The sequence below is a fragment of the Gossypium hirsutum genome, chromosome D09 (assembly GCF_007990345.1).
Source record: "Gossypium hirsutum isolate 1008001.06 chromosome D09, Gossypium_hirsutum_v2.1, whole genome shotgun sequence".
Taxonomy (NCBI): domain Eukaryota; kingdom Viridiplantae; phylum Streptophyta; class Magnoliopsida; order Malvales; family Malvaceae; genus Gossypium; species Gossypium hirsutum.
Genome location: NC_053445.1, coordinates 45,368,699 through 45,383,344, shown reverse-complemented (window position 1 = coordinate 45,383,344; position 14,646 = coordinate 45,368,699). Strand labels below are relative to the sequence as shown.

Sequence of the window (14,646 nt, the reverse complement as noted above, 5' to 3'; positions counted from 1 at the left end):
AAATTTTCACATGCACAATTCTTTTCATTGATTTCTATCTTTTATAAAAAAAATCTCTATCTAGCTTGTTTTCCCATTTTTATCGAGAAAAGGATATATGAGTAATTTTTACCACCCATGGACTATTATCAAGAATTGAATGTGAATTATGACATTTGAGTTTGATAAACACCTATTTGTTGTGGAAAAATTGTGCTTAGAGGCAAAAAAAAGAGGTGAAATGGTAATTTTACCATATAAGGTCCTTTCTCAATAATTTTATATTGTGAATATTATTTTAATGAGATATTTGTTTTATAGAGTAAACTTCGATAATTGGATAGGAATAAAATAGTGAGATGGAATGTGGACCACATATTAGGAATTTCAGTTAAACTTTTGGGTATTTTATTTAAGTGTTTTAATTGGAAAAAGCCATCCCCACCAACCTTCTAAGTAGTTCCACCCTCCCCTCCATAAGGGTTTCTCTTCTTTTCATTTTTCTTGACTTTTCATTCAACATTTCACAAGATCTCAACCCCCATATTTGATCTTTTGTTAAGAACATGTTTTCAAGCTTTAAAACACCTTCAAGTCCTTTGTTTTCCACAAATAAAGTTAAAGTTAGTGAGAGAAAATTTCAATGTGGTAAGTAATGGTGTTTTTCTCTCCTAGCTTAATATTTGAGTGTGGATGCTATGTGAAAGCTTGGAAAGCTTAGGTGCTAAAATGTGATTTTTTTTTTGTATGAGAAAATGATGAAATGATGTATCATGGAATTTCAAGCAAATGTGATGATGGATTCAAGTGATTGAAAGCTTAGTTTTGTGTATAAATGCATCCAAGAGGTAAGTACCTTTAGATACTTTTACTTTTCCTATACTAACATGTTTAGGAAGTTGATTAAATTGTGGAATAAATATGAAAATAAGTATGTAAATATATTTGTGTAAGTTGATAACTTACAATTATAAAAAAATTCAAAAAAGAAAAGAAAATTATAAAAAATTATAAAAATTAGCATAAAAGTACTAATTTTATAAAAATATATATTATAAAATATGGACTACCATGTTTAAAATTTAAAATAATTTCACTATTTTTAAAAGGTTGATAGCTAAATTTAGGGAAAAAAAGTCAAATTAATAAAATTTGTAAATGTTAATGACTAAATTTGTTGTTATTCCTTCTTTTTTTTTGTACCATATTTGGAGTTGAGGATAAGAGGACAAGGTTTGAACCCGTATTAGACGGATTGTAACACCCCTAACCCGTATATTTCGCCGAATTAGGGTTACGAGGCATTACCGAACAAACACAACCATTTTTAAAACCAAATTGATCACAAACATGAAAATTAAATCATTTTCGCATTGCTATTTATAATTTACAATCAAAATCTAACTAACATCGTACTCAAACCTATACATGCCATAAGATTGAGTTCAAATATTTAACAAAATACCAAAAGTAGTCGATAGTGTGATAGACTATGCTGATGATCCCCGAGCTCGTAACGCGTCTCCAAAATCTATAAAAACAAATGGACAAAAACAATCAAAGTAAGCTTTTATAGCTTAGTAAGTCTATAGCATATCTAAAATACATATAAAAGAATCATATAATTCTTTAAGTAAATTTATTGAAATCACAATTATCAATTATAATTACTAATCAAACATTGTTATATTAAGTCATTTTGTTTAAATCTAAAAGGATGTGTATTTATCTAATACACATAAACGGACAAATGTATATACATTATATGCATATAATCAATTTACTAACATAATCATTAACTGCATATACTGATTCCTATAGTACTTATTGTTCACACTTCATCGGATCCATTTAAATATAATTGTTCAAATACATATACCAAAAGCATAATTTTTATACTTATCAACTATAAGTGCCGAATGCACATATACACTTATACCCACCTATGCCGAATGCATACATATATATACATATATATATCCAACAATTTCATGACAACTGATATATATATACATACTCACTATTCACAAGGATTCGAACGATTATATACTCATCAACCACCTTGAAACAATGTTCATAAATTTATCCATTTCATATAGACAAAATCATATATATTTATGCCCAATGCATAGAATCACTTAATTTAAACAGATTCACTGGCACTTCACCTGATAGGCTTATAGTTTAATTCCGTTCACCGGCACTTAGCCTGCTAGGCCTATAGCCTGATTCAGTTCACCGGCACTTAGCCTGCTAGACGTATAGTCTGAATAATTTCACTGGCAATAAATCCGATAGTCGTTTCTCCGTTGGAATTGAATTATATTCAATTCTGCGTAACAATCATGCACTTAAAACATACTTGTATAATTCACAACAATAATTTCAGTTCAAAGAAGCTGTAATTCATATTCGAACTATATATGTATATAAATCCATACATAAAAATTCAGCTCAAAATTTATAACCTATATCTTTGAACCACATAGGTTCATGAAATTCAAACACCAAATCCAGCTCAATAACTTCATGATTCAACCTAACAAATTTATGTATATAACTTTATATCTTGAATCCTACTACTAATATCATACTATTAAATTTATAATATACCGTAAGTAATATACATTTAACATTCGAATTACTTAAATACATACACATTTTATGGCATTAAATTCACTTCAAAGAAAACATATCATACATTCAAACATATTATAAATAATCTAAGCTAATAATTTCATACCTTTGATTCAATACAAAAATTATACATGTGTATACATACATATTTGCACCTCATATACATTTATATATAATTTATACTTATAATTCAACTCATGAACTTATATATATATATTCATACACAATCGAACCTCATACTCATATATATAACTTCATATCTAATTTCAATACAATAACTTATACATGTACATATATACATATTCGAATCTAACATATACATATATAATTTCATACTTAAATTCAATATAAAAATGTATATACATGCTTATTCGAACCCTATGAATATTTTTATAGCATTCACAATTCAACTAAATTCAAAAACTTATTTATATATATATACATATATATATTCGAACATTATAAATACAAATATAACATTCATACTTTCACTTAACTCCAAAAAACTTATACTTATATATATATACTTATTCGAACTTCTTATTTACATATATAAATGCTTATATTAACTAAATTCAATTTATATACTTTTAATTATAGCTCATCAATTATATAATAAATATACACACATATATATATATATATATGTTGAGTTAATAACATTAAATTGCTCATAGACTTACCTCGGATATCGTTGACTGTTAAATCGGCTACTCGACCACTTTTGTCTTTCCTCGATCCAAATCCGATTCCTTTAATTCTTGATCTAAATCATATTCAAATTAAGCTTATTTAAACACCATTCTATTCAATTTAGCCTAAAAATACATGAATGGGCAAATTACAATTTTGCCCCTAACATTTCACACTTTTTACAATTTAATCCTTTTTGCTCAAAATACACAAAATTTAACTACACTCCTATGGCCGAATATTCCTAGTGTCTATATAATTCCATATTTTCATTTATTTAGCATTTTAGTCCCTTGAAAAATTTATTTTCACAATTTAACCCTAATTACTCAATTTCATCAAAAATTCAAAAACAATACATGTTAATCTAACAAATATATTTCATATTTCACCTACTAGCATCATAAAACTCAAGCATTCATCAATGGCACATTTCAAAATTATTCACAATTCACAAAATTAAGCCATGGATTTTGAAGAACACGAAGCAACGATCTTAAAAACGTAAAATTTTTTAAAAACCCAACAAAATACATACCTAAATTAAGGATTACAAGTGCCGAACCAAGCTTTCTTTTTTTTTTCTTTGTCTTTTGAAGTTTCGGCTAAAATGATGAACCTTTTTGCATGTTTCTTTTATTTTTATGTTTTATTATAACATATATTATCAAAATTTTTAGTTTACCAATTTAACCTTAAATAATTAATATACAAAACATATAATATAAGGTCATTCTTGACCATTGGCATCCACTAACTTATATAGTGGGCTAATTGCATCATAGAACCTCCAAATTATAAAGACAACAACAATTAAACACTTTCATATTTAACCACTAAATTTTCATTTTACGCGATTTAATATTTTTATTTAATCAGACACTCAAACGACAAAATTAAAACACGAAAATTTCACACAATTAAATTCACACATAATAAACACACAAAATAATATTAAAATATTTTTTTAACTCAGACTTGTGGTCCCGAAGCCACTATATCCAATTAGAGTCGAAATCGGGCTGTTACACGGAGGTTTAATAAAAGCTTTAACCACCGCTCTATACAAGTCAATATATACATTTTACCTTTAGCTTATAATGTTTCAAAGTATCAATTCATATCATAAAATTATTAAAACTATGATATTTGAGTTAAGTATTAATTACATTAGGATAAATATTCAATATATAAAAATATTATTATATAAAATAAAATATTAAATATTTATCTAAATCGAGCCAAGTTCGGGTTTGAAAACTTCTGTCCAATGCTTAACTCATGTTCTAAATGGGATTTTTTTTTTGTCTAAACCCATATTTTGAGTGTCATATTTTTTATCCAAACCCTTTTAAATTTTAGATAGGCTTTAAGATCTTGGGTGGATAGCCCGACTTTTAAACAAGTCTAATCCAAATATATTAATATTTATAAATGACTAACTCAAATTTATTTAGGCTTTGTCCATATTATTTTTTATTTTTAAAAATTTAATTAATTATTAATTATATATATCTTTTACTACAATTATATATATTATATCTTCGATTAAAATTTTAAACATAAACGACTTAATATCCGCATTAAGTATACTATAAATCCTATCACATGCTTATGCATGTGGAAACTACGGGATTAAAACACATATGTGTGTTTAAATATAACATATAATAAATAATGAAACTTATGGTTTGAAACTAATTGTTCATAATAACACATGAATTATGTACGATATTAAATAAATAGATTAAATTGTGAGTAAAACAAAATTATAACACATAAATCCATCAGATTAACAACACTAAATGTACTCAATCAACAACATTATTAATATATGCAACTAATAGAGATAATAAATTGTGTATATTAAAATAAAAATGTATAAAATATATTAAAATGAAACTTTTTTTAAGTGGTAAATTTAAGATTTTACCTATTTAATTGACATGAGTTCAATTTTCAACGCATGTATATTTTTATTTTTATTTTTATTGGGTTTTGTTAAAATAAAGATAAAAAAAACTAAAATACCCTCAAATAATTTAATTTATTTCAATTATAGAAAGATATTTCTGTAATTACTCTAATCGAATTGGTGTTCGGTTGATTTGTGACACTAAATCAATCAAGGACTTAAATAATAGTATAAATTTAAATTTTATATAATATAATTTACCTAATATAAAAAAAAGCAACGTATCATAAACTTAAAAATGAATTGTCCAAACCATCTCAAATTTTCAACCAACATTTGAGTTTAGACACAACTTAACCCAACCTTAAAGAAGTCTAGTTGTCACCCTTATAGAGAATCTTGGAACATAAGGGCTCTTATATTCTGATAAGAGAAAAAATTCAACCAGATTTTGATCATCAAACTTTGATGTTTTGACTAAAGCTGGAACAGCCAATCGAGTTTTAAGCATTTGATGTCGTTAAGTTTGCATTTGGCATTGCTTGCATTGAATTTAAGCCATATCTTTTTAGAAATAGAAAAGAAAAAGTTGTGGGTAGACTAAGCACAAACGGTGTTCTTACAAGGGGAAAAGGAAATGGTTTAAAGATGCCTAATGGTAATGGAAGCTTATTTTGATGCCCTGCTCTGCTCTTCTCTGCCGTGCCAAATTGTCCCATTCCCATATATTTCTGAAGCAGAAGCCCACCCACACTTAATCTTATGATTCATAAAGGGAGTTGTAAACAATTTTTCATCATCTCTAATATTCATTTGCCTCTGGGGAGCTTTTTTTTTCTAGTGGGTGCTTCAATAAACACCACAGATCATGGATAAGGGTAAACCCCGAAGACATGATCCATTAAATTCGCATATTCTTGGAGTCTGTCCACTATAATATAATATACAAGATACACACACTGCAAACCAGTGCAATATTGAGCTTTCAATATTATATGCATGATTCACTTAAGAATCAAACTTTTTCACTTGTCTGCCATTAATTCTTTGATTCCAATTCAGTTAGATAAATAATGGAACCAAACCACTTTAAAGTATCTGAAATAGTAACCAAACAAGTTTTTTTTTCTTCAAAACAAAAATGCAAATAAAAAGAGGTTGTTTTGTAAAAAAATCAAGCTTCAAGAACGAAATGGAACCAAACCAATTAAAATCTACCCATTTGAAATAGTAAAGTAAATTCATAAAAATATTTCATTTCAAATTGAAACAATAAAAAAAATATTAGTGAAGTGTTCAAAATTAATCAGGGAAAACAAGGGAGATTGATAACCTAAAGTCCATCTTCAAACATGGGACAGTGTTGACGATAGATGAGAATTGATCTTCAAATTAACAAGGAGTAGTGACATGTGTTATTATGGTTGTGCATCCATTCTCAAGGACATAATGGATAATGTAATACGTGTTTGTAGGAGAATTTCAACCACAATCACAAATTCAAACAAAGATTCTGCTCATCCTTCTAACATTTCTCATAATGGTGGAATAATGATAATAAAAGTTTTCAATAAAGAGAAATCTAGGACCAATATTATTAGTGAAAGATCAAAAGTGAATTTGACGACTTAAATCAACTTAACTAATGTATGGAACTTCATGCAAAACTTTGATACGGTAATGGAAACACAAGGAGATAGAAGTATGCAACAAAAAAACAAACAACTGGACTAAAGTGGTTCCATCTATTGATATATCCTTACGTTGTCGTAACCCTTTTTTATATTGTCTACCTATTAAGTGAAAATTGGCAAGTCCCCCCCCCCCAAACAAAAAAGAAAGAAATAGCATAGTACAAAATAGATAAATAATAAAAGGCAAAATTGGTAGCTAAATGGTTTAAGTAGCCTCATGTTATTCTATAAAAAATATTGAGGGTATTGTAGTCAAGTTCAAGCAAAAATATTGAAAAACCTTCAATGGATGAATTAAGATTCGAGTGTCGGCCATTTTATTATCTTTAATCCAACTGTTAAAATAGAAACCCTAGTTAAAACAAAGTCAAGACCGTGGCTACTTAAGCTAAAGCAGGCAGCTATTATATCTTCTTCTTTACGCTCCCTTCTATTCTGATGAAGGGAGCTTTGAGGTCAAGCGAATCTCAAATAATGCATTTTATAACTTACAGATATCAATCTTTTATATAAATCATTATATTTTTTGATTTGTTGCTTTAGACGTTAGAAGGAAATTTCGATTTTCATGTTTCCTAGCTAAAATATTCGTTCTTTTCTTTTATTTTATTTAGTTATAGTTTATATGAATTTATTTTAATTCCTTCCATTTGATTCGTTTCTATTTAAATAATGATGATCTCATTCCTTTTTATTAGCTTGATTCCTTTTGTGTAGTATTGGATATGATTTTTTTTCCTGTTTTAGATTTAGTGCATCTATTTTTGTTTATTTTTTTAATTTTAGAATCCTAAAATATATTCTCCTAAGAAATAGTGAGGAGATAATAGATATAATGAAGTAAATATAGCCCAAGAGAAATGTGTTGACAAAAATAATCAAAATGGTGAAGAACCATTTCGAGATCTAGTGGTTGTAAGTTAGTGGAAAGAACTCCATGTTTGTGGAGGACAACGGCGACTCATTATTGATGTTGAACCTTTCTAGAATTGCACTTATGAAAAATAGATTTACTGTGTTTTAGCATGTCAAATTCTTATACTGTTAAAAATATTTGAGTTTTGGTTTATTTTGTGAATATGGAAGCTTTGGATTATTTCCTTTTTCTAAATTAAGTCTAACGATTTTACCTTTGTACAATGCGTTGTTAGATTTATTATATTTTAGTATGTCTTATAATGTTAAATTTATTTGAGTTACGATATGTTTTACTAATATGTTTCATGTTCATTTTCAGCTTCTCTCTCGAGTTTTAAAATGGGTAAAGTGAAAACTCGCATCAACATCGTGGCCATTAATCATGTCGACTCGGGAAATCCACCACCTTTGGTCATTTGATCTACAAGCTTGGAGGCATTTACAAGCGTGTGATTGAGAGGTTTGAGAAAGAAGCTACTGAGATGAACAATGCATGGGTGCTTGGCAAGCTTAAGGCAGAGCATGAACGTGGTATTACCATTGATATTGCTCTGTGGAAGTTAGACCACTGAATACTACTGCACTATTGTTGGAGCTCTCGTAACCCCAATATTTTCTATAAGACACTAGGTACTGTTCCAAGATCGGACATAGTGAAATATAATCTATGTATTTTCACATCTTTTTCAATTTGGTCCAAAAGTGATGTTTATCACACCAATAGACATTTCAAGTCATTACCATGCCAAGTAATCGGTAATAACTCATATTTTCTCTTTTTGGTTAAAATTGCATTTTAGTCTTTCAACGTTTTAGAAATTATAATTTGGTCCTTTTTACCAAATTTTCACATGCACAATTCTTTTCACTGATTTCTATTGTTTGCTTCCATAAAAATTCTCTATCTAGCTCGTTTTCTCATTTTTACCCAAAACGGCATGAGTAATTTTCACCACCCAATGACTATTATTAAGAATTGAATGTGAATTATGAAATTTGAGTTTGATAAATACCTATTTGTTGTGGAGAAATTGTGCTTAGAGGTAAAAAAAGAAGAAGGGTAAAATGGTAATTTTATCATATAAGGTCATTTTGGTCATTTATCATATATGAGATTCAAATTGAACTCATAACAGACACACGAGCAGAACAATCCAACACATCAACAACAAATACCCAAGTGGAGTACAGAAACTCACCTTAAACCCTTCGTCATCGTCAGGTTAGCTTGCCCATCAGGATGGGAGGCAATCTATCTTGAATTATTCATATAAGCCAACTTGCTATCTGGATGACAGGAATAGCTATTCGAATGACAATTTAGTTATTTTCTTACCCCTTGTTTCTTTAAAGATCGTGTTTTTAGTTGTTTTAAATTCTTGGAGACTCATTTTATGATCTGGTCTTGTTCAGATAGCTATGAAATAATTCAAAATAGTTGCAAAGAGAATTTAAAATGTTTGAGTTTGCTAAAACATCCAAATTCCTCATTTGAGATGTTAAACATCCTATTTGTATCTCACTAAATGAAGTTATGAAAAAGGTTATTAGGTAATTTGAAAGTGGGTGAAATAATTTGATCGTGAATAATGGGAGACACAATATATTACATGAAAGTTACGCTCACAAAAAAAAAAAATTGGCCATCTCAAGATTAATACATTTAAAGTGATCCTCCAATAGATCATATCTCCTTTGATTATTATGGACAAAAATGTTATTAACCAAAAAAGGTATCTATGGTTTGATACTTAAGTTTTCCTATTAAGATTTTTTAAAATAATTTTTATATTTGTTTTATTATTCATGTTTGGGGTTTGTAGTTATCCCTCTAAACAATGTTGTTCGAACATACACTCTTCCTTGAAAGTGTAACGTGACTTATCACAATATCAACACTTGTTGGTTCCTATTAAGATTTTAAGCACCCCCAACCTGAAGTAATTTTATCTTTTTATGAGTGTTGTTTTAAAAAGGTTAATATATAAATTGAGCTCTAAAATTATTCATTTGTACCTAGTTGGTCTTTGAACTTGTATTCTGTCAATCAGGTTGGTACTTTCGCACTAACATCGTTAGCTTGTGCTGACGTAACACTACTAGCCATTTTGGTGATACCACATGATAGCCTCTCAATGTGTAATGTGGCAAATATAAATATAAATTAAAACATAAAAATAAAAATTATGTTTACCACATGGTGTTTTGAGAGGTTGTCATATGGCACCACCATATTGGTTAGAAATGCTCCATTAGCACAAATTAACGGTGTTAGTGTGGAGGGACCAACTAGATCCAAAAAAAATATAAGAACCAACTAGATACAAATAGACAAGATTAAGGGCTAAATTATATATTACCCCTTTTAAAAAACCTTTTATGAATCAATTTGGGAAGGCAACTGAAGCTTTCATTTTGTGTCCAAATTGAACCTGCCTTGCACCCAAATGCTTTAGAGGCCCAATTTCCTCCTCCAAATATCTTACTGACAAGGATTTACTTAAACCGTGTTTTATTATAGAATAAATTATTTTGTTCTTGTTCTTATAACCTTTTATTTGATTTATATTTTGTTTATACATTTTTTTTATGCAAACCACTTTTTTTGGAGAAAACTAAAGAACTAGCAAAGCTTCAGACCTGAGTCATTCTTGCTTCATTAACATCATGAATTCATTGCCAGTCTCTAGTTTCTTGTGAAGTTAGAAAAGTGAGGCATCAATTAAATTAAAATTAAGGTTAATTACACAAACAGTTACTCAATTTTGATCTCAATGACAAAATAGTCACTCAACTTTTAATTCAGTCACTCAACTTTTAAAACAGTAACAAATCGGTCACTAACGTTATTAAAAAGTGACAAATCAGTCATTCATTAATATTTTCCGTTACAGTCTAACGGGTTAGTTGATGTGGCTTGTTGACTTCCCACGTTGAACATGAGGAGCAGAAAGGTCTTCCTCTTCTTCTTCTTCTTCTAAAATTGGTCCCTTCTTTCTTTTCCCCTCTTTTCTTCATTTTTTTTCTGTTTTTGTGTTCTATATCTAGAATAATCTCATTTGGTAGAGTTTGAATTTGAAGTTGAAAATTTGGGTTTTATTATACTCGTTAAGTTTTACCACCAAACCACGCCGATTATACTTGTTTTCCATTAAACAAAGAGAAATTAAAGATAAAAAATCAAACAATAACTCAAAAAACTTAAACCCCAATTCCGAAATGGGTTGCTTCAATTTCAAGAAAGAAGTCAAAGAATAAATGAAACCTTAAAATTTTTTTTAAGAAATGAGAAAGGAAATGAGGTAAAAATAATTGTTTGATACAAAACACAAAAGCAAATAGACAAACGAAACAAAATACAAATTTCATGAAATTAAAGGATTAAAATGGGGGGAAAATCAAGAAAATAATATCTAGATTTCCTCTCTATTTTCTCTATATGATAGTTGGCAGAAACTTTATCTTCCTCTTTCTAGGGTTTGTTAACAGTTGTATTGGATTTTTGGAAGAAAAGATTGTTCTAAAGAGAGAAAAATAAAACGGAGAAAAGAATTTTAATTTTTGGTAATAAACACTAACTTTGATTTCTTTTTCTTCTTTTGGGGTTATTTAAATGACAGCATAGACTCCAACGTAACTAGTTAAATGTCACGTTAATTTGCTATTATGTCTGTAATGAAAAATTTTTAGTATGACTGATTTAAAAGTTAAATAATTATTTGTTATTGAGATCAAAATTGAGTGACTGAAGTACGAAAGAAATGATAAGTGCACCCTTACTTCAATCAACAAATTAATAGTTACCATTGGTAAAACGGCTTTCTAAGCGAAGTTTTTCTTACTCTTGCATCATATAATAAATTCCAGTAACATGAAGAGTCAGCATGCCGCCACCTGAAAAACATTCTGCATCTACCTGGTCATGGCAACTAAACATTTCTCATCCAGTAAGTATTAAAACATACCAAGCCAACTCCTGTTATTACAAAAACGAATCATGACAGCATGTAAAATATGGTATAAATTGTTTTTGCAATCATATTTAGTTGATGGGTTCCATCTCAACAACTATTTGGTGCAGACAGCAACCGAATCCCTCGTATCTGTTGTATCTTTTTTTTCCCCATTTTTCTTTTACTTCAAGAGACAACCAAGTGAAGAAAATGCCTCCCCAATTAAACAACAACCTCCCAAAGCCAACTTAATTATAAAACCAAACCCCATTGCTCCTGGTCTTCTAAATTTCCTGACTTAAAATTCCATTTTACTCATAAGATGGGGTCTGCTGAGAGAACAAAGAAGAAAGTACAGCTATGGAAGAAAGCTATTGTTCACTTCTCTTTATGTTTTGTCATGGGGTTTTTCACAGGCTTTGCTCCAACTGGTAAGGATTCCATTTTTTCTAGCCCTGCTGTTGCTACACACAATAAATCACATATTTCACAACCGCCTGTGAACCAATCAGTAACACCAGCGGTACATAGCAGTAATGTTAACCAGAGTTTGAGAGCCGAAACTCCGGTTCCAGTTCCAGTTCCGGCAAAGTCTAATGAGCTAGAAAGTCCGAAACAAGTGGATGGTACTGTTGTTCATGAAGTCAAGCTGCCATCCAGGAGACTTGTGATTGTTGTTACACCAACCAGCACAAAAGATCAGTTTCAAGGTGTGTTCTTGAGGAGGCTAGCGAATACTATTCGGCTGGTTCCTCAACCATTGTTGTGGATCGTCGTGGAAGGGCAATCGGATTCGAACGAGCTATCCGAAATACTTAGGAAAACAGGCATTATGTATAGGCATTTGGTGTTCAAGGAGAATTTCACAGATCCTGAAGCAGAGCTAAATCATCAACGAAATGTTGCATTGAAGCACATTGAGCAACACAAGCTGAGTGGGATAGTTCATTTCGCTGGACTTACCAATGTTTACGATCTTGATTTCTTCAAAGAACTTAGACAAATTGAGTATGCATCATTTCTCTCACCTAATTCTTTCTCATATTATATTTCTTATGATAACAAGTTCCGAACTACCTGTATAATAATGATTTTGTAGGGCATACTTAAAGAATATAATATGCTGGCTGGTACATGGAATATAAATGTATTTAATTTATAGACAAAATTTGGCAATTTGCAGGGTGTTTGGCACTTGGCCAATGGCCCTGCTATCAGCAAACGAGAGACGGGTTGTGATTGAAGGACCTGTTTGTGATTCATCACAAGTTATAGGATGGCACCTAAGGAAGATGAATAACCAGACAGATGCAGAAACAGATGCTGATACGAAACCTCCTATTCATATATCAAGTTTTGCATTTAACAGTTCAATCCTTTGGGACCCTGAGAGATGGGGACGTCTCACATCGGTCCAAGGCACTTCACAGGTAACCAAATATTCATTCAACCAACCTATAGAAACTTGTATAAAAAAAATACCCCTATATTTAACATTTAGCCTACTATCTAACGGTTTGGTAATAAATTCCATTTAAATCATAGGATTCCATGAATGGAGCTTCATCCCATTAAAAATTAGGTTCCAAATAGAATGCATTTTGCCGTTTTTTGTAGGAAAGTAAATGGTTCAGTAGAGATTAGACTAACTACCATTTATTTATATGAAGAAATGAGTAGCAAATTGCATACTTCGACAGATATTAGGTAAAGGGTTAATTTATAAGATGTTGCTGTTGCTTTGTTCAATCACCCCCACCGTAAGAAAATAATAATAAAAGGAAGGGTACTTAGAACAACGTTTTTAGTTAGTTTTACATAGATATTGCAGGCAACCTTTAACAATTTTTTTTTCATGTTTTATTTGCCTTCAGAACTCACTGAAATTTGTGAAACAAATTGTAATGGAAGATGAGGGCAAGTTAAAGGGTATCCCACCGGAAGAGTGCTCCAAAATAATGCTATGGCGTCTTCATTTCCCCATTGGAGTTGTGCCTAGAAATCTTGTCAAAACATCCTCATTGTTTGATGTAATTACTCAATTGTAAAAAAAAAAGAAAAAAGAAAAAGAGAGGAAATATATGCATCTGTTAGAGGACAAAATCTATGTGATACTATGAGCATAATCTCAAAATTTTCCCATTTTTCATGTAAAACAATTTTCAAGTTTATTTTGTTCTCTTTAATTGATGTCAACAACTTTTGGAGTGGTGAACTATTATAATCCACCAACCTGTTGGAAGTGGTTATACCAAATTACTTGATTAGAAAGCAATCAAACAATCATTGTTCTAGAAATTAATACTACCTATATCATCTTGCTTCATCTCTCAATGTTATAGAATATAGCAATTCTCAAACTGTTACCCTCTCTTTCCCCTTCAATGCCTGCATTATCTTGTAAAATTTTCAATTTATCTGGAACCCCCCCCTCCCCCAACTATTATGATACAAACTAATCACCATTGATGACCAATTATTATGGGGGAGGGAATCAATTGTTAACTGCCATTCTTCGTTAGCTTAAGCCAGAGTTTTGTAATATGCATTCCCACACCTTTCAGCAGGTGGCCTGTCTTTGTCACTTGGGGTTGATCTTCTAATTAACATATTTCAATTATCCCTTTTGTTTACGCAATTTGTCCTTCTCAGTATATTATACTAGAATAAAATTTGAAATTTGAAATATAAATATAAATAAAAAACAATTAAATATATATTTTCTATCTTAATTGTTTTATTTGCATTTATATGTAAATTATTTAAAATTTGAATACTATAATATTTTATAATAATTTTATTAATTAATTTAATGTGTTTTCAATTAGGTATTAACTTATGGTTAGTTTTAATATAA

At 29.8% G+C, this 14,646-nt stretch overlaps 1 protein-coding gene and 1 long non-coding RNA gene across 2 annotated transcripts; both read left to right on the top strand.

Annotated features, from left to right (window-relative positions):
* The first annotated feature begins 405 nt into the window (after positions 1–405).
* Positions 406–8,655, top strand: LOC107891108 (uncharacterized). Its single transcript, XR_001682122.2, has 2 exons — positions 406–827; positions 8,156–8,655. It is a non-coding gene; the product is annotated as an uncharacterized lncRNA (long non-coding RNA).
* A 3,456-nt stretch (positions 8,656–12,111) lies between these two features.
* On the top strand, positions 12,112–13,837 carry LOC107891109 (probable beta-1,4-xylosyltransferase IRX9). The gene is given in 3 exon segments (NM_001326784.1): positions 12,112–12,797; positions 12,973–13,219; positions 13,664–13,837. Coding segments are annotated over 3 exon segments (1,107 nt in total).
* The last annotated feature ends 809 nt before the right edge of the window (positions 13,838–14,646 follow it).